This window comes from Chiroxiphia lanceolata, chromosome 6 (assembly GCF_009829145.1).
Source record: "Chiroxiphia lanceolata isolate bChiLan1 chromosome 6, bChiLan1.pri, whole genome shotgun sequence".
In the NCBI taxonomy this organism is placed as follows: Eukaryota; Metazoa; Chordata; class Aves; order Passeriformes; family Pipridae; genus Chiroxiphia; species Chiroxiphia lanceolata.
Window position 1 is genome coordinate 60,661,363 of NC_045642.1, and position 25,223 is coordinate 60,686,585.

The following is a 25,223-nucleotide window of genomic DNA, read 5'->3' on the forward strand; positions in this document are numbered from 1 at the left end:
CCCTGTGCTTATATTACAAGAAGAGAGGACCCCAGCACTCCTTTTTTCCACATGGAACCAGGTTAACAAACACATAAAAGCCTCAATTGTCAAAAAAACCCACGTTGCCAGCACAGAACCAGGTTTTGTACCTCCAAAGGTACAAAATAATTGGCATAAGACACAAGGATGTGTGCCAGGCAATTCCTTGGAAACGGCACTCCTTCCAAAGTGAAGTGGCAAAATGAGGAAAGAAGTGCTTAAGTGATCCCTTAAAGCTGACTGCAGATAAATGGATCACTGTTCTTTCCCAAATGGGAATGTTATATCACCTCTAGTATTACAGGAAGAGAGCAAGCAGAGAACAGGCACTGAAAATATCTGAAACCTTAAAATACACAAGTAAATAACTCCCTTTTTTTCTTTCTCACCTGTTTTAAGTCTGGGACAATGGCAGGAAGAGCCTCTACAGTCCAGTCCATCATTCAGGCTCAAATTCCTTTCCCACACACAAAGGCTCCAATATTTCAAGTGATTTGAAACAAATGTTGGTCTTTTTACAGGGGTAGAAGCAAAAGCAACACTTTTACTGACACCAGACTTCTAAGTTTTTCTCCACATTTTTTATTCCCTTTATTGAAAGTCCTGATCATTCTAACATGGATTTTACCTGGAGCATGTTGTGCATTTCTCTTCTCAGCTGGCCAAGATCTTGAACTAAATCATCTGCTTTTTTCATTGTCTTCTCAATTGAACTGTAGCTTTCAAAAGCAGAGACTGGCTCTGTATGCAAAGCATTGTGCCTGATGGGAGAAACACTCCTGATTAAAACTCTCATGGCTCCTCATGTGGCCCAAGAAAGTAGCCAGCTGTGAAACCAAGCATGAATTTACAGTGCAAGCATATCAAACCTTCAGATAAAGTGGAATTTGCTTTTGCATCTGAACTTACAGAGAGATTACTGGGTTTTCTCTGCTTATCACTTAACACCTTGAGCGGTATCCTTGTATTTTCAACAGTGAAACTACATTTCATTGAGCAATATTTAAACTCTGGATACCTCTCCATTTGAAGCAAATAACATTTTTGTCCACACTATCATAGATCAGAGAGCATATATGTAGCAGTTTCTCACTGTATTAGTGAAGTTATGACATTACATTATTGCCTGGGGAAAACATGTTTCAGACTGGATGGCTCAGAACATGTTTTCACCCACTCTAAAGCTTAGGAATTCTTAGGTGGCTGCTGCTCCTTCCCACCAAAGTGTTTTCATGCAGATCCCACAAGCAGGCAGTTCAGAGTCTCACTGACAATGGCACTTGGACACAAAGCCTTGCCCAGCTGTGCCTGCACATCTGGCTGCCTGACACAACTCTCCAGGCTGCTACAATAAAAAAACCACATACTCAGAGACAGAAAAACACTCCAAGTGCCACCCACTGACCTCTGAGAAAGATGTTATGAACTATCTTAGCAACAAGCCCTCAGCTACCTGCACCACCACAGAAATCACAGAATTATGGAATATACTGAGTTGGAAGGGACCCACAAGGATCATCAAAATCCAGCTCCTGGCCCTGCACAGAAAATCCCCAAAAATCACACCGTGTGCCTGAGAGCATTGTCAAAACACTTCCTGAGCTCTGTCAGCCTTGGTGCTGTGACCAGTTCCCTGGGGAGCTGTTCCAGTGCCCAATCAAGTGCAGGAAGATCCATCCTAAACCTCCCCTGACTCAGCCTCATGCTGTTCCCTCAGGTCCTATCAAAAGTAGCACAGAAATACTCCAGTGTTCTACTTCAAGCACAGCTTTGTCAAGCTCAAGGCCCACACCAGTGACTCTATTACACCACCAATATCTAATACACCTCTCTCAATTTCATTAAAAAACCAAAAACTCTTCCTCAGTTTTGGATTGCTATGTTTATTTACCTGTCCCTCTCAGAATGCCAGCTCATTTCATTGTTGTTTAATGCTGTTTTCTTGGAATACTCATTTTGCCTCAGTGGCATTTCTTGAGAACTCAGAATATGCTCCAGAAGTTTCCTTTCACCTAAGGCAGAACAAAAAAAAGAAAGTTCCCTTTTTTTCAATATATTTAATACTTTCTTTTCCTTTCCAGATATTTTCACCACTATCTAATACTCACCAAGGATAGCAAAAATATTTTTTAAATTTAAAAATACAGATCTATTTCAGATAAGGTAAGTCACATAAAACCACTCACACTGTGTTCCTAAGACTGCTTTAAATTAGCAAAACTAGAGTACAGATGAATGAAACTGGGGTGGCAGTGAACTGAGTCACAGAGAACAAATCTGTGTCATTATGGACAGGATGTTTCTTCCTTTGCCTCATTCCATTTATTCCTGGACCCACTGAACAACAGAAATACATGACAGCTTTGTAACAGGGACAGAAGAAGCACCTGAGAAGGATCTGATAAAGACACACACAGGCACTTTGTTAGAGCACAATGGCTGGATCCTTTAAATGCTCTTCCTCCATCTTAGATCCTCAAACAATGCTAAACACAACCAACCATAAAAAGATGTTTTATTTTCTTTTGATTAAATGTTCAACCCTGAGTCTCATGCCACTAACCTGATCAAAAACAGTGAAAGAAAATTACTCCACATTTGCTTTACACCTGTTTTCACTACAATAACACAGAGAGCTTGTGGATCCATGAAAAAAAATCCAAAATATTTCAATTCAACCAGTGATAATGACACAGTTACTGAGTAGCTCTCAAGTTCTACATTATTCTGTCTAATCTTCTTTGAACCTGATAATGAATGGGCACTTCATCTTCCATGTGAGAAAACATTTCAGTGAGCAATCAGGTCAAGATGCTGTAGGTTAGATCAGCACTGCCAGCAAGTCTTTAATTAGTTATGAGTGATTTATTCACAAAACTAACCCTCTCCAAATGCATATTCCAAATATTCTCCATATTTGTATCTAAGTGTCACCAAACCAAAAGCTCAGAACAGGTGAGGACCACACGAAGTAAGCCCCAGGCCATCCTGTTCAGGCCAGTGGAGGCCAGGAGTGTCTTACAATACCTTCACTTGTAGCTTTGGGAATATTTTCCTTTTCCATCCCAGAGTTTTCTTTCTGTGAGATTCTCCCATTTTTGGATACAGGCTCTGGGGCACACCTGCGAGGAACTGGTGTCTTCAGAGGAGATGTTTGTGTAGGAATCCCATTACTCGGAAAATGGCTTGAAAATGCTTCAGGGAACACAAGCAAAAGTAGTTATTTAAATGTTAACAATTTTCTTCACAGGAAAAGGTATCAGAGAATCCCAGACTGGTTTGGGTTGGAAGGAGATGATCTTTAATGTCCTCCCAAACCCCCTGCCATAGGCAGGGACACCTTCCACTATCCCAGGTTGCTCTAAGCCCCATCCAACACAGTCTTGAACACTTCCAGGGATGGGGCAGCCACAGTTTCTCTGGAAAACCTATGCCAGGGCCTCACCACCCTCACAGGGAAGAATTTCTTCCTAATATCCCATCTAACTGCCCTCTGTCAGTTTGAAGCCATTCCCCCTTGTCCTCTCCCTCCATGCCCTTGGAGAATCCAGAAAAAAAAAAAACCTAGGAAAAAAAAAAAAAAGCCATGCCAGCTTTATGAATTTTTCATAAAAATGCAAAACATCACAGAATTAGCTAAAAAAGTAAACAGGAAGAACATTTTGTATCTCTGAATGCTATTATTAAGGGAGCAAAAAGCCCCAACCCTAATTATAATATGAACTAGTTCATTACAGGCTCCCACACAGATTATTTCTCAGTAAGATTATTTTAAGTCCAGGCCTCTCCTGGTGCAGAAGCACTTAGTAAACCAGAACTCTCAGTTTAATTTGAACTGGAAGAGACTGGAATATCTTCAGAATATGTGGTCTGTTACACAGTACATTAGGCAATAAAACCAATTATACTGAAGGAATGTTTACTACTCATTATTGATGTGTTGTACAATCCATTATTAGTGGAAACAAAATTAATGCAAAACTAAGACTGAAAATAAGGAATTAAGAGTTTGTCTTCACCTTGGGCAGGAGCATCACTGGTAGGAAACAAACCCCTCTGAGACAAAGGCACTTGGTTAGTGAGTGATCTCTGCTCTGGCTGCTCAGGTTGCTTTGTCAGGAGACTGGAGGAGGGCACAGGACTCTGCTGGAACCCACGTGTGTTCACTGCAGAGCTGAGGAGATGAGACTAAGAGACAAAATTACAGAGTATTCCTGAGATGTGCTTTCATTTCCCCAAGAAAAAATCGAAGCATGAATAAATACTTGCCATGGAATCATGTTAAGTGGATTCTGACATTCTATTAGGGAGAAAAGTCATTTACAACAACCTCAGAATGCAGACAGGCTCGGACATTATTCTACCCTTCAAAAAGCACACGGGGCTTTTAAATATAACTTATTTTTTTAATTTGGCTACTTATTAAACAGAAGTTTCCTCAATTAACAAAGATCTAAACAATCTCTCAGAGGGAATGAGAACATTTCACAGTTTTTGCATTTACTTTCCACAGACACAAAGGTTAGGGAGGAGGGGGAAGGAGATATCTGGGACAGAAGAAGAAATAAAACTTTTCCCAAAAGCTCCAAACTGCCGAGCTGGCCACTGGATCTCTCTTTCTTTCTTCCTAATACTAAGACATAATCCAAATTATTACAGTATTAACACTGAGATACAGAAGAAATGATTAAGCTAAAGCTTCTGTATTGTGACTTAAGATACCTGAATATTCATTTGCTGCTCCTGCAGCTTTTCCAGATGCTGAATGCGCTGCACCATGAAAGCATTCATTTGTTTTTCCAGCTCACTGACTCTGTGGTGACAGTGGGGCTTCTCCTTTTGAGCCCTCATATGGGTTTGCTGTTCAGCCACACGCTGCAGGTGTCTGTCTGTCTCCTGCAGTTTATTAAGTAATGCTGAAACTGAGTTCACTTTGGCTTCCAAATCGTTTTGGACCTGCAAGAGAGGACAAAAAAAAAAAAAAAAAAAAAAAAGGAAGGGGTAAAACCCATACCTTACTGGAGAAGTGGTGCAATCCAGAATCCTGGATTTGCTTCCCAAAAGACACAATTAAAATCCTTGTTAGCCCTAATGTTTGGTGGCTCAGCAATATTTTTAAAAGGTAAGTCAAATGGTCTCTGTCCTTTGTCCATTCAGCCAAATCCAAAGGAGTTCTCTCTGGTGTGCTGGTCAGTGAGTGTGAGATTACAGACACCCAGAAAACAGGGAGCAGACACATTCAGGCTCTGGGGGGCTACTACAAACAATCTGAGGCTTGTTTGGAACATCTACTATTTTTAGTGGACGAAGAACTAACACTCCCACAAGCCACTTACTCACCTTGAGGAGTGGGGCTGTGCTGGCAATGGCAGCAGCAGTGGCTGCTGCAATGGTTGTTGCAGAGTCCACTTCCCTGGGTGCTGACCCGGGGTCATGTCCAACACCTTCCCTTCTTTCTGTGGAGGCATTTCCCAGGAGCTGTACCTTCACCTCCTTAAGTACAGGAGTATTCTGAGCTCTGTAAAAACAAGTGCCTGTCAGTAGCATTGTTTTCTCCATATCCCCTCCAAGCAGATGATTTCCCACACGTAGCACTGCCATCACTATATAAGCATTTCTCCTTGAAGCTTTCAGCACACATTGAACAAATTTACTCTCATCTTTTAGGATGACACGAGGAATGTCTCAGGTTTATGTTACAGTCCCTAATATAAAAGGCATTTCCCTGTAACCACAACAAAGAATGTGTTTGCAGTTTGTGTTTTGTGAAGTTCAGTATTCCAGGCTGGATGGGGCCTGGAGCAAACTGGTCTAGTGGAAAGTGTTGGAAGGGGGTTGGAACAAGATGGTCTTTAAGATCCCTTAAATTTTGTGATTTTGTGATTCCAGTAGCCAAGTCCAACTAAATTCTTGAGCCTCAGAATTTCCAGCCTACAGATAAACAGCACGTGTCCTTATCTGTCTTTAAAACTGTTACAAGGTTTTGGCACAAGGTGAATTATCTTGCCTGAGTCTTCTATTACGAAATCATTAATTCCAGTAGTCTAAAGGTGTTCTCAAAAATACACAAAATAAACAAGATACTCCAGTGAATGATAAAATAAACTGAAAACACCTTCACAGACGGAAAAAGAACAGTAACAGAAAACAGTAAATAATACTTTTTTCCTTGCCAGCTAAACATTTTGGCAAAAACTGAAGGGGTATAATTGGATATCTGTAGAGAAACAGAACAGCTGAGTCACTACCAACAGCACATACTTACTTTTGCTTTAACACTGCTCTCAGAGCCTCCTTCTGCCCAGTAGCATATTGAGAAATAAAAACATCATCTGTGGGGAAGGATATAAACACACTTTGTGGAGCTGACACAAAATGTCTATTCTACAGGTAGAAACAAAGTATTATTTCAATACATATAGTTTTGCTGTGAAGAATCTGCTGCCTTCACAAACCACATCATCTGCTGCAGTGACCAATTGTTTCCCTTCACTGAGTTAAAAAACTTAAGTAATGATGAGAGTAAGGGAAGGCTTCATTTAACACAACTTTATATAATATTGAATGTTGGTACCAATGAAACCTAATAATTGGAAGTAAAGTCTAAAGGGTAACTTGAGCTCAGACAACTCAGTCCATAAAACGCTGCAAATTCTAACTTGAAGAAAATTAATTTAAAAAAAAAAGGACTGTGATGTATTTCCCTACAGTCATCATAAATTACAACAAATTTTCTCAATAGCTGCAAATCATGCTAAAAGGACTGTAGGCTCTCTCTCAGCAGAGGAAACAACCCCAGATGTGGCAGGTTTGGAGTTCCTCTGCTGCTGCTGCCACACAGCTTGTACCCAAGTGCTGATAAGCTGCTGTCTGTGAGAGTAAAAGAGGAAACTAAAGTATTGATTTCTGGCCTTAAACAGGGTATTGATTTGTGTTTCTTTCCTCTACACAGCCCCAGATATCCAAGAAACCTGCAAAAGTGTATTTTCTTCAAAAAGTCTTCCCTTCCATAAATTTGATTTGAGCAGGCAGATTCAGAAGTTAAAGACATTGACATTGTGATTTCTTAAGGTTCTTAACTATTAAAAATACACTTTTAGGGTATAGGCTGCCTGTAGAAAAATACGCCTTTGTAGTACAATTATTCACAACAGGAAAATGCATCCAAGCAAGCCCTTCCCCAAATTCTCTATTCAGAGACACGAATACTTTGATCAGCAAAAAGAATCTCAACATTCTGGTGAACTTGCAGAAGTCTTACTCAGTTAATCACAAGAGCCACTGCAATGCCAGCAAGAATGAGGCAAATTTTGCAAAATTTAAGACTGTAAATTACAATGATCATCTTTTTATCAAAGAAGAATTTTAATATTTTCCCTCAAGAGCTTCCATAATGAAGAAAAATAAATACCTAAGATAAAATTAAAGCTCCTTTTTCCTCTAATTGATCAGTTTTCTCACAAAAAAGGGGCTATATCAGTAGATTGATGTCTTACCTTCAGGTTCTCTGCTGTCCTCCAGAAGAAGTGAAGGATCTTTCTCCACTGCAGCTTCTCTAGGAAAATCCTTCAGAAGAAGAGCAGAAAAGGCAACATCAGAGCCTTTGCTTTCAGTGGCCAAAATTTTAGAAGTAGATGGAATTGTACAAATTATTACACAAATGGAATCATATCCACACACTAATACAAGGTCTTGGCACAAAACCTGTTACAATCTCCACCAGAGAATCATCTGGACTTGGTATCCAAGAACTCACATGGCATTTTAGGGGCTAAAACCTTAGAAGCACAATTCAGATTGAAGCTATATATTTTAAGTGCTGATTAAGTGTATTCTCCTCATTTATGGCCAAAGAAGTAGTAGTGGAACTATACTTGTGTAAGTTTAGCCAAAGGGCTAATCTCAAACAATTCAGGATTGCCCCCACACAGAGAATTAAGTATTAAAGAATTCCACATAAACTAATGTCCATTTCTTTCCCTATGATATGAAGAGAAAAAAAAAATTTCACGGTTTTAACAAATATTGTGTCATGTGCACCCACCTTTTCAAAGGAAGAATTACACCAGAATTTAAAAACAAGCCTTGCAACAGGTAGTACAGCAAATAAAGCCCCTCCAGACACCTCAGCATTAATATCATGTTGGCAGGAAAAGCAACTGCAAAGTTGTTGTGCAAAGTCTGAGCCAAACGTTTGTGATGTTTTTAGAGGAGCTACAGCTTTTTGAGGAAAATGCTGTTTGTTCTCTTAGTTCAGGATTGCAGGAAGCAACAGCAACTTTTCTTACCATTTGGGATAAAAACACGGGCTCTACACCTTCCACTGGAAGCAGAATTTCTGGATATCCTGTAGTGCTGAGGACTCCTAAAAATAAAAGCAGTTTTACTGTGGTCATAATCACCTCTTGTGCATTTTCACTACAGCTTGGCTGACCCAAATCTCCACATCCCCCTTCTCTTTGAATCCCTAAACATCACGACTTTCAAAAGAGAAGCGAGCTGAAGTTTATAAATATCAATGAGTTCTGAGAGCCTGGATGAGAGACTTGCTTTACAGTCTCTGAAAAACAGATTATTAGACATCCTTTAAACTGGGAATAAACAGGGATGTTTAACAGGCAATAAACATCCCTGTCCCCCTGGATAGGGACACCTTTCACTAGACCAGGTTACTCCAAGCCCTATCCAACCTGGCCTTGAACACTCACAGGGACAGGGCATCCAGAACTTCTCTGGACAACCCGTGCCAGTGTTTTACCGCCCTGCACAACTCGGCTTTTACGTGCAAAACGGTCTGGGAAAACAAGGCGTGCTGACACTTGAGGGAGGAGAATACAAAGATGCCTTAATCATGTAAGTCCTATATGACTGCAAACACTTCTCAGGAGTGCCAGCACCAGCCTGAGCTGCCCCTGACTGTATCTTATGGTAAATGGAGGTAAATGATGGTAAGTGATGGTAAGTGATGGTAAGTGATGGAAGTGATGGTAAGTGATGGTAAGTGATGGTAAGTGATGGTAAGTGATGGTAAGTGATGGTAAGTGACGCACCTGGAGCGGCGCTGCGGGGGTTGCGGGGGGTCCCTGCCCCGCACAGGGCCGGGGGGGCTCCGTGTGAGGCCGAACCCGCCCCGGGGGCCGGGCAGGGACAGAGCCCCTCACGGAGCTTCTGCACCGCCAGCCTCACCGCCCTGCCGGGGGGCTTCTCCCCGCGGGGCCCCGTGGAGCGGATCAGCACATCGCCCGCCGTCAGGCTGACCAGGGAATCCCGGCTGGAGCTGGAGCCGCTCTGCGCTTCCATGGAGCTGGGTAGGTGGGGGGGGGGGGGGGAATCTCACACAGTGGCGGCCTGAGGGCTCCGGGGCGCGGCTCCTTCGCAGGTCGCGGGCGCGGCCGCCGTGCCTGGCGGGCAGAGAGCTCAGTTCCAGCCCCGCTCCCGCCCCGCTCCGCCTCAGCCGCTCCCGCCGGCGGCGCGCGCTGCCATGGCCACCGGCGTTCCTTCCCCTAAGAGCGTCCGGCGGGAAACGCCGCGCCCGGCGGGAGAAGGGGGGAGCGGGGAATCGGCCGATTCGTCAGTTCTTGTGGCGAATCTGCGGGGCCTGTGCGGGGCCGCGGCCCTTCGCGTGCGCCCCTCCCCGCCCCGCGGCGAATCTGCGGGGCCGCGGCGCGCGTGGGGCCGGTGAGTGCGGGGTGGGGGACGGACCGGGAGTGTTCCTGAGGGACCGGGAGAACCAGGGAGGGACAGGGAGCGTTCCTCAGGGACAGGGAGGTGTCCTGAGGGACCGGGACAGTTCCTGAGGGCCCGGGAGTGCCCGTGAGGGCCTGTGAGTGTTTCTGAGGGTCCGGAAGGGCTCCTGAGGGACAGGGAGCGCCCTTGAGGGGCCGGGAGTGCTCCTGAGGGGCCGGGAGAGCCCGAAAGGGGCCCAAGAGTGTTCCTGTGCGGCCAGGAGGGCTCCTGAGGGGCCGGGAGCATTCCCGAGGGACCAGGAGAGCCCGTGAGGGATGGGGAGAGCTCGGGAAGGCTCCTGAAGGCCCGTGAGGGAGCGGGAGTGTTCCTCAGGGACCGGAAGGCGTTCTGAGGGACAGAAAGTGCCCGTGAGGGTCCGGGAGTGTTTCCTGAGGGACCGGGAGGGCTCCTGAAGACCCGGAACGGTTCCTGAGGGACAGGAGCGCCCTTGAGGGACCGGGAGGTGTCCTGAGGACGGGAGCATTCCCGAGGGACCGGGAGAGCCCGTAAGGGGCCCAGAGTGTTCCCGAGGGCCCGGGTGTGTTCCCGAGGGCCGCGGAGCGCTCGTGAGAGGCCGGGAGCGTTCCCTGAAGGACCGGAGCGCTCCCTGAGGGGTCGGGAAGGGAAGGGCCGTCCCTGCCCGGGGGTTTTCCCAGCGGGGAGAAGGGCGCTCCGTGCCCGGGGTTATGCCGGGGTTTGGCTGAGCAGGGAGAACCCAAGGTGCCCTTGGAAGGGGGAGCTGGAGGATGGAGTGAAAGGAAAAAAAAAAAAAATAATCGATGCGAAGTTGTTTTATCTCCAGGTTTTGATTTTGTAGGGTCAGAAGCGTCAGCCAGGTCTGATCTAACTTAAATAGGAGACGCTTACGGGAAAAGGTGTGTTTCCTGCCAGGACAGGCCCTCGCACGTGTTCGGTGTGTTCAGAGAGGCTCTCGGGGCTCTGATTTAGCACTGACTGTGGTAACTCACCTTGGGGTCAGATTTCTGCAATTCATCTCTTTCCTTCAGGGTCCAGCCCAAATCCAAGAGACTGTGGGTTTGGAATAACCTGTGCACCAGGTACAGCTGCTTATCCAGCCTCCTTCTGACCAGCCCCTTTCTCACCTCTCCGTGTGATTCTCACTTCTCTAAAAGGCCCTTAGCCTCTTATAAAATCAATTACTTTGAGTTTTTAAAATCTAATATCAATCAGATTTTAGCCTGATGATCCCCAGCAATAAAGAGAACTTTATAGGCTGTGGGGGCTTTATCTTGATATAGTTCTTTGCATCTGTATTTTTATTCTTTATCTTGACACAAGTCTTTGACTCAACGTTTTATTCATCTTTATTTTGACACATGCCTTTGACTTGATGTTTTGTTCTTCCTTGTCCTTTTCAGAAACACTCACGTGGTGTCACTGTGTACAGCTGGAAGCAAAGGCTTAAAAAGATATTATCTTTATCTTGATAAAGCTTTATCTTGATAAAGTAGGTGTTTACCTACATGTAATTCAGATGTTAATCAGGATAACAAGCATGATGGATTTATGGAGTCTCTCCACCACCTCTGTCCCCATGAAAATGCAGCTCCTCACAAAAAGGTGGAAAAAATTCCACCCCAAACCTCAGGGCTTGTTTGGCTTCCATGGGACAGGATTCTCCTGACTCCAGATTAGGTCATGGACAGGAATGGTGGTTACTTGGGTGGGAAAAGAAACTTCTTCCAAGTGCTTCACCTGTATTAACTCCAGGCTGGTGATGGAGGGAGGCTTTTTGGTCACCCAGCAGTACAGTAATTACAATTAAAGTTGTGTTCCGATTATTAGCACTTAGGAGTTAAGATCATGATCCCCCTGCCTCCAAAGATCTGGAGACACAGCTCATTCCCACAGATCAGAAGTTTTAGAAGAGTTCTGACATCGGTAGTTTGGATCCTGTTCCTCTGCCCTGCTCAGGATCCTTCACCTAATCACTGGTTTTAGTTACAAACCAGCTTTTCCTTAAGAAGTGGACTGTGTTGTGTTTCCATGGCAATGGTGAGTGGCAGCCACAGCAGAGGCAACTATTAGAAGCATTTCCAGATTCTAAAACTGAGCTGGGAGCTGGGGTGGATCTTGCAGAGAGAACAGGTTTGAATGGGCTAAAGGCTATATTGTGGAAAAAGGATGGAAAACCCATAATGCCTGAGTAAGAGAAACCAAAACCTCAGGTTATCCTTAAACTGCTTATTTTACTCAGAGGGACTTGTCTTAATGTCTCTTCGAGAACATCAGAACATGTCTGGAACGCTCCAGGCTCTTTCCAGAAGGGAGATTTTCTCGACCTTGCTCCTTTCCCGGTGATCCCAGCACACCTGTACCACGTGGCCCTTGCAGCAGGGGTTTTATTCAGAGATCTGCTTCCTTCCGTGGGACTTGTTTAAAAGTGCAGTCCCGAATTTCCAAATCACGTTTAGCCCAGAGGAAAGTCACCCAGGCTCTCTAGGATTAAAGCTGAGCACTCTGGAGTGGTGTGAGCAGCTCTGTAGGGAGCTCTGAGGGGGGTCAGTCGAGATGCCAAGCCCTGGAATGGGCTCTGTCATCCCTGTTTCTTAAGCATTTTGTCAGAGATTGGAAGGTAAAGGGGGTAACAGCAGGAAAGCTTGAAATGATACATTTACCAGACACTGGAGCAAACCAGATATGCACATTCCTGGGAATGCCCAGGTGGCACAGTTTTAGGTGTTCAGGCCTGTGATTTACAGCTAAAGGTGCAGCAGAGCTGTGGGATTTCACTGCTGGGCTGTGGAACGTGTGAGACACCTGCACTGGAACAAGGGCTGCAGACACTGACAATCAGATGGTGCCTTTGTGCTGATGTGAATCAGAGTCTTTCCCAGGTGTCAGAGCTTTGTGAAGCTGCAGTTTCAATCTGCAGTTTTGAATCTTGCCAAACTAGTCCAGAAAAACAGACCAGGTTTGCTATAAACAGAAGTTATGAAGCGACACTGAGTGTGAGAAAATGGCACTGACTGTTGAAGCTTTGAGCTTCCTGTGCTTGGCAGAGGCAAAAGTCTTTCCTGTGGTTTCTGTCTCTTTAATTATCTGCCTACACTGACCTGGGAGAATTGTCACTGTCCTTATTTTCTAACAGGCTGAGAAATGAGAGTGGAGTTGCCATCCCTTTTCACCAGTTGTTGTCCCCCATAACAGTCATGTCCTAAAACAAGTTAAAGGTTTACGATGGAGAAGGAAGGCTGGAGAGGGACTTTGGACAAAGGGCCTGGAGTGACAGGACAAGAGGGAATGACTTCACACTGACAGGGGGCAGGGATTGGATACTAGAAAGAAATTCTTGGCTGTGAGGGTGGTGAGGCCCTGGCACAGGTTGCCCAGAGAAGCTGTGGCTGCTCCATCCATGGAAGTGTTCAAGGCCAGGTTGGATGGGGCTTGGAACAACCTGGTCTAGTGAAAGGTGTCCCTGCCCATGGCAGGGGGCTGGAACTGGATGATGTTTAAGGTCCCTTCCAACCCAAAGCAGTCTGTGATTCAGTGACAACCTGAATAACATCTTGTTTCTTCTTAACCACCATATTCTGTAGATTCTCCTTCAGAATAACCTGTGTGCCCATGAGGAATTCTTGGTTGTGGGGATGTCCATCTTAAATCCAAGAATCATACGTGCACTTGACCTCCAGTCCCTGAATTGGCTCCCTGTGCAGGGACACAGTGTGATGTTAAGAGGCAGATGTCATAATCCCTGTGCTGCTGGGAATGGTGTAGGGAGAGTTCATCCCTGTGAGAGCTCCCTGGTGCTATTTTTAGTTGCTTAGTTTTCTTTCTGCTGTAGAAATAATTGTTACTGTCCCTTTGTTCTTGTTCAGGCAGCTTGTGTACCCCTTCCCTTCCCCCTGCTGAGAGACTGGAATAGTTAAAGCTTTCTGAAACATGAATGTCTTGCCCAAAATTTGGCAAAGCATAACAGAAGATTAATTGTGAGGAGCCCTTGCTGAAGGGCTAAATGAAGTTTTTTTCCACAAAGTGATTGCACTTCACTGCTCATTCTTCTTCCACAAATTGATATGAATTAGACTGAAGGAGCTTCTTCTCATCAACATGTGATATTAGTTTGCACTGTCGTCTGTGATAGGCCTTAGATAATATGGAAACCAAGGGAAAAGGAAGCCTAGGTTTCAGTATTCCTCCAGGAAACGTGCAGGGATGCTTTCAAGCCTTAACTTATTAGTGTGCTGGATTAGGAATGTGAGTCTTCCTTGAGGATGCTTGCTTAAATTTTGGATCGATGTTTCTTTGTTTCTCTTCCTTTAAGGCCATTCTCATTCTTCTGTGTTTTCTCGCATTTAATTCACTCCAGTCAAGGACCAGAACATTTGCTGTAGTTTTAAGTGCTTGGTGCAGCTACACAGAAACCAGGCCTTGCTGCTCTGAGTCAGCCTGGCTTGTGCAGCATTTATTCAGAGGGGCTGCCAGTTTATATTTGCCTTTCTTCCTTACTTTTCACGGATGGCATCTAAAGTCTGAAACTCTTAAGGCCAGAAAATGTTATGGCTTTGCTTCTCCCCCAGCTCCTGCCCTAGTTTTACTTTGTGAGTTTGACAGCACTTAAAAAACATAAATAAGGTATTTTATAAGTTACTTTAGCTGTTTCAAGGACAGCAATTAACAGGTGGATCTGGGAAGGTTTTGTACCTGGAATTATCGTGGATGTTCTTTTCACTGAATACGTTTCAAATAGGTAACTCCCCTGTGAGGGAATGGCTGGGAAGTTTGCCAGCAAAGTCCCGTTTAAACACACTTCAAGGATGTATAAAATTCCATTCTGATGTAAATGTTGCAGTTCATATTTATGCTTTTTGTGTGAAACTCGTCCTTTGTCTTCAGAACAGGTGACTGAGCCATAGGTGGTGGAATATGGCTGGACAAATATCGGAGTCTGACCAGATCAAGCAGGTGAGATGTTGTATTTTTGAGTGGTGGCTTTGAAGACCTTTTACTACTTTGTCACATTGAGTGACAGGTGTAGGGCATGGGGAGGAAATGTGAGTTATCATCTGGGTTAAGACTAGTTCTGTAGCAACCAAGATTTAAACATTTGACTGTTGACAAGCACAGTTCAGTATCTGATTCAAGTAGGGGCAGCATTTCATGCTGAAACCTTCTGACCAATAGTAAATTTTTCTAGTGACTTATCCTTTGGTATCAGTGTCACCAGCTGGGCCAGGCAGGTGTGTGTAAGAAAAATTAACACAGAATTTGTTTTTAATACTCATTGTCCAGTTTTTATTTACAGTTCAAGGAATTTCTTGGCACGTACAATAAACTTACAGAAAACTGCTTCCTGGATTGCATAAAGGATTTCACCAGCAGAGATGTGAAACCAGAAGAGGTAGGTAATTGCATGTTGCTTCCAAGTGAGTGTCCCATCCCTAGAAGTGTCCAAGGCCAGGCTGGATGGAGCTTGGAGCAACCTGGGCTAGTGGAAGGTGCCTCTGCCCATGGCAGGGGGTGGAACGAGCTGGTCTTTAAGGTCCCTTCCAACCAACCCATTCCAGGAGTAGGTTGTTGGTACTACACACACAGGGAACCTGCCCCATCTCTGTTGAGTACTGGCTGCTCATTGCAGTTGTGTCATTCCCTGAGCTGTCAGTGGAGGTTCTTGTGCCCCACCTTCTGATGGGTGGTGACTCTGTGGACATGAAAGTTGCCTCTAGCACATCTCAGTCTTTGAACAATCCCGCTGAAATAGTTGTTTACTTACCCACATTCCTGCATTGCAGTGTGTCCTGGGAACATGGGCCTGCACAGCTCTGGCTGTTAAATCCACTGCTCTGCACTGCAGGGAGCTCCATCACCGAGTCACCTGCAGAAAACATTAAGCTCTCGATGAGATTAGTTGCATGTTTTTGCTCCTGCTCCTGTTGAGAGGCTGTTTCAGAGTTAATAATTTTGTTGGTTAAAAGTCTAATAACCTTTGTTTGACTCCACTGGAAGGGAAAAAAAACCCCTGAAGTTATAAACCAACCATTGTTTTTGAGCATTTTCTGCCTCCTTGGAGTTCAACTCCTCAGTGCAGGCAGAAATCATGTCTCCTTTCAGCTCTGGTTCTGCTGCTCTGGACAAAGCTCTCTTACTTCCAAAGACAGATTTCTTCTTTCCCTGATCTTCTCTGCATCTGAATTATTCTGAATTAAAGATTATTTAGGTCCAAAACATATTCTTAGATTCTCTGAGCAACCTGGTCTAGTGGAAGGTGTCCCTGCCCATGGCAGGGGGTTGGAATGAGGTGAGCTTTAAGGTCCCTTCCAACCCAAACCACCCTGTGACTCTGATCTGCCTTTTTTTGCTTCTGTGAGTTTCAGAGGGTCCATGTCTGGTAGTACAGGAGCCACCTGTTAACAGGGGAACTGGGAAGAAACTTTCTTGTGGGAAGTTTTGTCCATAATTAGCCATTATGGGATTTCTTGCAGAGCACGTGTCTCTGGCCCCTGCTGGGAACAGGACACTGGTCTAGATGGACCACTGCTCTGATCTGGTGTGGAAATTCCCGTGTTCCTCTTTAAAGTCGGAGTTTTTTATTAAATACTTGAGAGTAATACCTCCAGGCATCTCCTTTGGGATTCTGTACTTGAATAAACAGCTCCTGACCTCTTTCCCTGCAGCAAGTCTCCGCTGCAAGTCTAGACTTCCCAGGCACCGTGTCACAAATACCACTCCCTCTGGGAGCACAGGCTCGGGGTAGTTGCAGAATGTGTTTTTTCCTCGTGAGACTTCACTCCTGCTCAGCAGGTTTTGCTGCAGCTGATGCCAGGCCAAGGTGTAGCTGTGTGGGGTTTGGTCTTGTTCATTTTCATCCCTTCTGCTTTTCACATTTCTTTGTACTGAGCAGAACCAAAGCAGTTTTCTGGTTTTCTAAGTCATCAAGGAAAGTGTTTGGCTTTCCTTTCTGTCCTCCTGCAGTGACAGCAAGGTTTTGAACCCTGGCACAGAATTGGTAGAACTGGTGGTCAGAAAGAATCTCACAACTCTTTATCTACACTTAAAAGAAGGAAAAAAAACAGACACTTTAAATTTTAAAAATTCTATGGATGGAATAGTTCTGGTGTTTACTTCCCTGTCCAGCAGACTGATGTGCTCTGGTTGTTTTGCTGAAGGGTAACCAAGCAGGTACCAGAAAATTAATAGAGCTAAGTGGGAACAAGGTTAAAAAAAGGTTAAGCTGAGCTTGCAGAGACTGGACCATAAAACAGTATGTGTTTGTAAACAGAATTAAAACAAAATATATTAATTTAATAGATTTATGATTTATTGCAAAATACACAGTTTAATTTCACAGGAGGAGCCCAAGGATGAAATGGTAATATATCCTAGATCCTAAATGTTTTCCATGGAGGCTTTCATATGAGAATGAATACTAAAAGGTGCTTCAGGCATCCCTCAAAAAGTAAACTTCACAATTAAACTTCCCATTTTCTACTGCCCTCCTCTTCAGGTTTAACAGTATGAGATGTGCTCACCTCACTGTTTGTCCCTGTATGTGATGATACTTTGGGTCCTGGCTGGGGAAGTGTTTTAGGTATTGTTTAAAGCCTTCTGTCTCCCTCTTCCCCCAGATGACCTGCTCAGACAACTGCCTGCAGAAGTATTTAAAGATGACCCAGAGGATCTCCATGAGATTCCAGGAGTACCACATCCAGCAGAACGAGGCTCTGGCAGCCAAGGCAGGACTGCTCAGCCAACCTCGTTAGAGGAGAGCCCTGTGCTCAGACTTACCAAGCTGTGCCAGAACACAGTTGCGATTTCCTGCTGCTGGGATGTGTGTCCAGCAGCTTGGAACAGAGTTCCAGGTACTGCTCAGACAGTGGGATCCATGAAGGGTTAAACAGGAAGTCAGTCATGGTGGCCTGGCCATGGAGTCTGTCTCCGAGGTCCTTTTCACTCCACAGTGATGTGGATACAACCCCTCCCAGGGCCCACAGACTGGTGTGTTTGAATTCCAAGGGTGGTGGGAGGGTTAAACTGCCTTTTGCTGGGACTGGTTGAGATGAATCAATGGAATATGGGAAATACACTTTTTTATTTAATTCAAATAAAATCAGTGGGAGCTGGACCCAGGTTTATATGTTCTTTCCAAAGATCCATTTTTGGGACACGGGAAGCAGTTGTGTTTGCTGGGGACTCTTTGCTCAGTTCCTGCAGAGTCCTGTTCCTTTAGTGCTGCTTCAAGGTGCTGACAGATCCCAGAGTGGGCTCAGGCAGGGCTGCTCTGCCAGCTTTCCCCCAGGGTATCTTTGCCTCCTGCTTCACCCTGTCATTCCCAGGGACACAGGGTGTCATTAATATCACTCATGCCCCAGGCAATGCCTGTGCACTCCTTGTTTCCCTCAGGGAACCCCACAGGGTCCTCCAAACCCAGTCCTGGCCTGAGGCACTCCAAGCACTGAGCCTGCTGGCAGCTTTCCCGCTGCTGGATGAGTCCAGGGAAGTTGGGGTTAGCAGACACCCCAGTCCTTTGAAAGGACCCTGATAGCTGCAATCCCTCCCTCAGGCCATTGCTGCAGGGGAATGGTGCTGAACAGGACATTGTGCTTCAGTTCTAACTCACAAAACACAAAGGGAACTGAACATCAGGATCACCAGTTCTGAGATTCCAGGTGATGAAGACTGAACCAAAGCTGTTCCACACCAGCTGCCTGAGAGGCAACACAAGGAACAGAAGTGGCAGGAACTGTCACCAGGCTTTTGTGTTGTTCCCTTCTCCAGCTTATTTCCAGCAGCAGTTTGAATGAATACTTTCCTCCCTGTTTATTCCTTCTCAAACTCTCAGCTGTCCAGGCTGTGGATTACAGGCCCCTGATGGCAGCACAGTGCACCTGCCCCTTCCACCAGACACTGGTGTTTAAAACTGCCCCAGCTCTCCATGGAATTCTGTTCCTGTGCCTTCCAAAGGTGGAAGAAACCAGTATGATCCCACAGTCTTGCTGTAGCACAGCTTTTCCTTGTTACCTTGGAGATGGCCAAGAGCTCACTCTGAACTAGTGAAGCCTAAAACCCAGCCCAAATAAGGCAGCAAGTCTCCAGTATCCTGGTTTTTAATGGAATAACGGGCTAACAATGTCCAGATTGTTTGCTGCAATCAGGCCACAAATGTTATGGCCATTAGAATCAACAGATCCATAGTAAAGGGTGAAGCTTTCCTTAAGCTGGCATTTGTTAAACATTTGGAAGTAATCCATGATGGAGAATTTCCATTTGATCTTTATGTGCAAAAGGTGCTCAGAAAAGTGACTGAAGAGGTTAAGTGATGGAATTGGAGGATTTTCACATCTCCTGGGCAAAGTGCCTTGAGGTTGAATTTAGGGGGGTAAAAAAAATTATGGTTTTCCCTCATTTCAGTATTTGGGGAAAACAGTTAAATATTATGTACAGCTTTCCTGTACAAAAAGTTAAGCAAGTGTTAGAGGGACTGAGTTCATAAATTACTCACTTTCAGGTCTGCATAACTAGTTTTGTCCAAGCTCTGTTTCACTCCTAAAGTGTTGTAATCTTTCAAATCCAGGTGACTGGTTGAATACAGATGATACAAATACATTTCAGCTTGGAAACAAAGTGCATCCATGTAACTAAAGCATCCATGTGGTGCAGGAAGCAACAGGGAAAATTTCCTTAACAGGTTAACTTGCTTTGCTGAGGTTTAACTTCCCTTTGCTTCCATGACAAGTTGGCACATCCTGATGGCCGCCTCAAATTGTGTCACTGGAAAAGATCTCCCAGGACCCGTGTTTTCTCTCCCAGTGGTACATTCCAACCTCCATGACATTGTTTAATCTGGAATGGTCTCCATCCCTCTCCACTGACTGGTTTGGGTTGGAAGGGACCTTAAAGCTCATCTCATTCCAAGCCCCTGCCATGGGCAGGGACACCTTCCACTAGACCGGGTTGCTTCAAGCCCCGTCCAACCTCGCCTGGAAAAATTCCAGGGATGCTTTTCTGAAATAGCCTCAAGTTTACGTGGCATAATGAAGTGCACAGCCAAAATCAGAATAAAAATGGGATTATGGCTTAGTGCCTGGATCCTGAGGGAAAGGCAGCAGCACTTCAGCTGAGGTGTGGGGGGAGGAGGTGAATCAGCATTCCTGAGGTGCAGGAATGGAACCAATTCTGAAGGAAGGAGGAGCAGAGGGTGAGAAACAGTGTTGCTGAGGAAGGAATACTGAGAAAGCTGTGGAAAAAGTGAGCCAGAGGGGAGGTGGGAGGGGAGGGAACCGGAGGGCAGCCTGCCAAAAACTGGCTGGATGAAACTGAGCTGGTAAATAGACACTCACTGGGAGCTGTTCACTGCAGCAGAGACAGGAACACGGATCCTTCCTTCCCAAAGGAGTGTCTGCACCCAAAGACTGGAAACACACACAATTCCTGTCAGCCCCCAGGGAGCAGAACCATTCCAGCAGGAAGGGTCAAACCAGAGCCTTGTTCCAGAGCACCCCGGACATCAGCAGTGCCGCCAGAGCCATCGGATCAATCAGCTGGAAGATTATAATAGAGGCTCCTTGGATTCTGTCCAGGATAAAAGCAAAGCCCGAATTTATGTCATCCCCTGCTGAGAGGCTGCAAGGGCTGAGCTCTGTTGGGAGGCAGGAAAAGGAGCTGCTGCAGCCCCCTGTGAGGGAGTGGGGGTGAAACACCGGCGTGGCTGTGCTTCAGTGCGGGGAGGCAAATCCCCTGCTCTTGGACGTACCTGGCTCTGAGAACTGGAGCTCAGCAACAGCTCTTTTTTCAGCATTTCTCTTAGCTGGGTTAGGAAGTCAGCACATGGCATTTGAGGAATCTCGTTAACTCTTGGGAATCCATTAAGCTCAGCTCCCAAATTCCTTGAATGAGTGTGGCCCAAACTCTAAAACCTGTAAAAGCAATTAGAGCTTGTGACACTTAAACCTGAGCCTGCACCCTGAGTTTCCAGCAGAGAGCATGGAAAGAATTCTACAAAGTTACAATTCTGCTTTATCTTAGAATGTTTTAAAAGTTGTGTTTTACCTTAACTCCATACTCCTTATTGTTTTGGTGTCAGCTCCTCTGTGAACACCCAGGGAGCATTCAACATTCAAGCTTTAGTAGTTCAGGCTGTAAAATGATGGTCACATCTTTTCCCAGGATTTTTCACCCACGGAAACAGATGTAACTGAAAGACACAAAAACAGCCTAAATTGGTCTTAAAATAAATGTCTACACTTACACAGTGCTTGAACAGCCCGTGGTTGGTTACAGTTTTTTATCCTGTAACTCCTTTCCCTCTAATCCAAGGGAAGGTGAGAGGGCTGCAGGGGGAACTGGGCTCACTGTACATATCCAAGGAAGTGCACCTGACATATCACCAGTTGTTTGTGTAACACCACAGGGAGCTTATCTAAATTTCAAATAATTAAAGCAGAAATCCAGTTGGGGCTATTTCTGTGTTTTACAGATCCTGCCCTTGCTGGGAGATAGAACTGGATCCTCTTTCCCTCTCTTTCTGCCCAAGCCCACGAGGCATTCCTGTGTGTGCTGCTGCCCCAGGGATCTGCCAGGAATTCCGAGGTGTGGCTGAGGGAAACGGGTTTCAAGGCTTCGCAGCCAGGGACGATCTAACCCCCCTAATCAGTAGGAAAGGGGTGCTGGCCACCTCTCCTGCTCTTTTTCCTGCTTGGATCTCTGAGAGAAAGCGCTTCTGTGTCCCAGAGAATACTTGGATTCCCTGGGGACGGTGGCAGGGCCTGAGGAGAAGAGCTGTGGGACCTCGGTGCTATCCCCTCCTCCCTTGGGACCTGGTGGCTCTTCCGGCCCCTTTGTGGGGATCCCCACCCACTGATCACCCTGTGGATTGTCCCTTCCCCTCTGGGGTCCAGCATGATGGTGATGGGAACAGTGGGTTCTTCACAATAAGTCAGGGAGAACACACACATACAAAATTTTTACAGCAACAACTAGAATTAGATCACAGGAAATACATTATTGACTACCTTTTCCAATTAAACTGTTGTTGTATTTCTGGCCAGACTGCACCAGGGTGGCCAAAAGGCACGGGGAGGTGGCTGGGTCACACCACAAGGCACCTGGGGCAGGATCACCCTGCAGTGTTGAGACATGGAGACTCCTGGGGCACCAGCAAAGCTCAAAGCCTGCACTGACCTGTCAAAATGCACACAGGGGCTGCCTGAGCCTATGGAAAGGCAACGGGGAGTCCTGGGGCATCCCAAAAGGCTGCTGCTCAGCAGGGTGTTCCTTGGATGCTGCCTTGGCAGAAAAGTGATGAGACATCGGAGAGAGGTGGGTGAAGGGGACCGGGCAGGTGGGATGTGCCGGAGCCAGGACCAGCCAAGGCCTTGGATCAGGAACATGGAGGACAAGGACCAACAGCCCATGTGGAGAGGAAAGCTGGGCAGGCACCAAGGGGCCTCTGCCCCCTCCCCAAGCCCAGGAGGCTGAGGTGGGCTTGGCCACTGGGGAGGAAACAAGGATAGACTGAGCCCCAGGGCAACAGAGCCTGCCTGAGGTCTGATTCCTGGGCTAGTGATGGTGTCCCTGCCCATGGCAGGGGGTTGGAACTACATCATCCTTAAAGGTCCCTTCCAATCCAAACCATCCTGTGATCCTCCAGAACAGAGAAGAAAATATGGGTTGATTTGGAAGAGGAGACAACACATTTCACTGCTTGCCCACACATCCCTGGGGAAGGCAGGATGTTGCAGGGGACATGTCCCTGTGTGCTGGGACATTCCAGCAACAAAGGCTTTATGTGAAACCAGCTCCAGGCTACATGTAACACCAAATGATTGTTCAAAGACAGAGAGATGTGTTACCTTGCCCAGGGATGCTGCAAAGTATCTCTGAACCAAAGAGAAATCACACTCATGATAACTGTTCAGAGTTCTCCAAAGAAAAACCAGGAAACAACGAGAGCTGCAGCAGCAGCAGCAGCCAAGCCTCAGTCACAAAAATCAGCCCCCTCCTGCACTGCCTGTGAATAACATTCCTATAATTATTCCCACAGGATTAAGTGGGGCTGCTCTCACAGTCTTGACTTAAACACACTCAAATACCTGCACAGACCAACATAAAATATTGCTCCTTATTAGTTCCACTGCCAAAGCACTTCCCTGTCAGAGAGGGGCTCTCCTGCCCACCTCAGCCACTGCTCCTGAGCTTCTGCCCCTCCCTCCATGCCACTGGGATGGCACACAGTGGTCCTCTGCAGGGTGGGAAGCAGAACATGAGCTGAAGGAATCAAGGGCTTTTTTTTTTTTTCATCTTCTATTTTTCCCCCTTTTTAAATAGCTTTGCACTTTCCCCATGCACAAGGGAAGTCATTTTCAGGAAATAAAAGAGTATCAAGAGAGATAGTTTCGAGCTGCACATACACATAAACAAGTGCCTCGTTAAAAAAGAAAGAAAAACCACTCTTGTGCAAAATAACAAAGTGTTCCACACAAATTCCACATCTTACCCCTCCTTATGAAACTGGCATAGCTGGCAGGAGCTTGGCAAATTAGGTCAAGCTGTACCCAGATGAGGGATTAGAGGAGGAGTTTAGAAATAGCTGAAGACACCGCCTGGGATGGGAACGTGGTCAGGGTTCCTCTGAGGAGCAGAGAGAGACATCACCAAAAACACAGCACTGTCCCTCACCAACAGGTTCAGGGGGAGAGTTCAGCACGGGAGTGATAAAACCTGCAGGTTTTCACAGTGTAACAGAGCTCTGGGGCAGAGCTTTGCTGCAAACACTGAAACAGTGAGGCTGCAAAGCTGCTGTGGTTGCTGCACTGAGGGAGCTGTGCTGGGAGTTAAGGCCAAGTGTCATCAAACAAAGACACTTTCTCATGTTTGTGAACTATTGGTACAGCAGAAGCAACAGCACAGGGGTTTTAACTGGGGTGAACAGCAGGGAGCTGCAGCAGCACCAACCAGCACAGCCCTGCTCTGAAACAAAGCAGGGCTCCTCTGGAACGGGAAGGAGCAGGAATAGCAACATAAACAGCAAAGATAATTCAAAACAAAGACACCAGAAAAGCCCTGTTCTTAGCAAGGTCTGCTTTCACAACTAACTCTGCCTTATCTTTTCAGTTTTCCTTCAATGACCACACAGTGTTTGTCACTGGGCTGTGGCTGATCACGAAACCCACCACTCCAGGCACTAAAACCAGCACATCCTCAGACCAGTAACACTGTAACACAAAATCCTTGTGGAATTTGGGGAACTCACAGATCTCCAAAACCCCATTAAATCCCAGATACTTAGTGGTAACTAATAAAGGTGAATAATTTTAAACTCTCACAGAGACCATTTAAAAAACCCATCCTATCTGGTGTTAGGTAATATGGGAGGATGACAGGTTTTCTCAAAATTTGAGAGCAATAGCTTAATAGTGTGAGCTAGTTATAAAATGTCTTTTTCCTAAACCCTGGAATTACAGTGAGTCAGTCTCTGGCAAACATCCCCTTTGGTTCCACTGCTTTATGATGTTCCTCACATCTCCAGAGGTGGCCTTTATCCTGCAAATAATAAAATCCCAAGTACAGAGAAGTAAAAATAACCGAAATTTTAGTGCATAATTTCTGTAAAGGCAAGGGCACAGAACAGCTCAATAAACTTTTATTAACAGATTCATCTTTTGTCTCTGCTGCTAAATCTGGCTCTCAGCTCATGTCAGATTTGTTTCAAGCCATCAAACCAAACCTGCTCTTTTCTTAAAAAGAAGACAACAGCACTTCTCAGACTTACTGCTGTAAAAGAATTCCAGTAGATGCTGCCCAGAAAATCCATTTGGCTGCCTCAGCCATCCAAGAATATTTTTAATGGGGAAAAGAAGAACATGTTATAAGAACATTCATTTTTTTTAATGTGAAATTCCACCTGGCTGACAAACCTGTCTGGAGAGAGGATTTCTCAGCAGTGGATGGTCTGACTGAGGCACAGGAGTTGACAATCCTAAGATTCAGATTCTCTTTCCAGGTCTACATCAAAGCCTTTCTGAGTAATTCTGGCAGCCTTTACTACAAGGCCCCCTCTACATAAAAAATATGTAGCTATTTTTAAAATTTCTGTCTATTCTAATACTGCACCTTTAAAAAAAAATTATAGACTCAAGTGTGCACATTACCACAAAAAGTGATTTAATCACCTTTGCTGCTGCTGTCCTTCAAATTAAAGATTTTCTTCTCCCACGAAGGTCAGACATGTTTTACTTCGTGAAGACACAGATTCTTTGCCCTTGTTATGCTTTCCTTTCACTGATAATTACTACTGGAAATCTGCTTAACCTCTGTTGAAATGATGGCTTGTTATTATTGTTCTGACATCTGTGCTTCTCCTGCCTCAGCTGTTCAGGCAGATTAAGCAAGAGAAAGTTTCTCAGACACACGAAATCTGATGGAGGAGCCAAAACCAAGCAGAGATTTAACTGGGTGTTGCTAAACTTTCGCATCAGAGAGAAAACAGAAACTCACCAGTACAACATGCAGCTGAC

At 45.5% G+C, this 25,223-nt stretch overlaps 2 protein-coding genes and 1 long non-coding RNA gene across 14 annotated transcripts in view; 1 reads left to right on the plus strand and 2 right to left on the minus strand.

Moving 5' to 3' along the window:
* KIAA0586 (KIAA0586 ortholog) overlaps positions 1-9,585 on the minus strand; it is a 73,656-nt gene extending 64,071 nt beyond the window's left edge. For 4 of the 6 annotated variants that reach the window (XM_032690669.1, XM_032690668.1, XM_032690667.1 and 1 more), the window contains exons 1-10: positions 9,072-9,582; positions 8,310-8,386; positions 7,518-7,587; positions 6,287-6,353; positions 5,362-5,539; positions 4,744-4,977; positions 4,041-4,209; positions 3,049-3,216; positions 1,913-2,033; positions 650-782 (exon numbers count right to left, since the gene is read on the minus strand). In XM_032690669.1, coding sequence (XP_032546560.1) covers positions 650-782; positions 1,913-2,033; positions 3,049-3,216; positions 4,041-4,209; positions 4,744-4,977; positions 5,362-5,539; positions 6,287-6,353; positions 7,518-7,587; positions 8,310-8,386; positions 9,072-9,321 — 1,467 coding nt within the window. In that variant the 5' untranslated portion in view covers positions 9,322-9,582. Of the gene's footprint in view, positions 1-649; positions 783-1,912; positions 2,034-3,048; positions 3,217-4,040; positions 4,210-4,743; positions 4,978-5,361; positions 5,540-6,286; positions 6,354-7,517; positions 7,588-8,309; positions 8,387-9,071 lie in introns of all 6 variants that reach the window. The other 2 variants (XM_032690666.1, XM_032690671.1) reach the window with 2 other exon arrangements.
* Positions 9,586-9,631: 46 nt separating this feature from the next.
* On the plus strand, positions 9,632-17,833 carry TIMM9 (translocase of inner mitochondrial membrane 9). 7 transcript variants are annotated; one of them, XM_032690676.1, is made up of 5 exons: positions 9,639-9,699; positions 10,756-10,805; positions 14,608-14,676; positions 15,017-15,112; positions 17,337-17,833. In XM_032690676.1, the coding sequence occupies exons 3-5, from the start codon at positions 14,638-14,640 to the stop codon at positions 17,469-17,471; spliced, it is 270 nt and encodes an 89-aa protein (XP_032546567.1). In that variant the 5' UTR covers positions 9,639-9,699; positions 10,756-10,805; positions 14,608-14,637; the 3' UTR covers positions 17,472-17,833. The 7 variants fall into 7 exon arrangements, with proteins under 7 accessions (XP_032546568.1, XP_032546567.1, XP_032546572.1 ...); XM_032690678.1 differs by lacking the exon at positions 9,639-9,699 and adding an exon at positions 9,743-9,844; XM_032690677.1 differs by lacking the exon at positions 10,756-10,805 and having other exon boundaries at positions 9,632-9,699.
* LOC116788162 lies at positions 15,127-21,710 on the minus strand. Its single transcript, XR_004357555.1, has 3 exons — positions 20,758-21,710; positions 20,049-20,624; positions 15,127-15,586 (listed from the first exon to the last, which is right to left on the minus strand). It is a non-coding gene; the product is annotated as an uncharacterized LOC116788162 (long non-coding RNA).
* Positions 21,711-25,223: the final 3,513 nt, after the last annotated feature.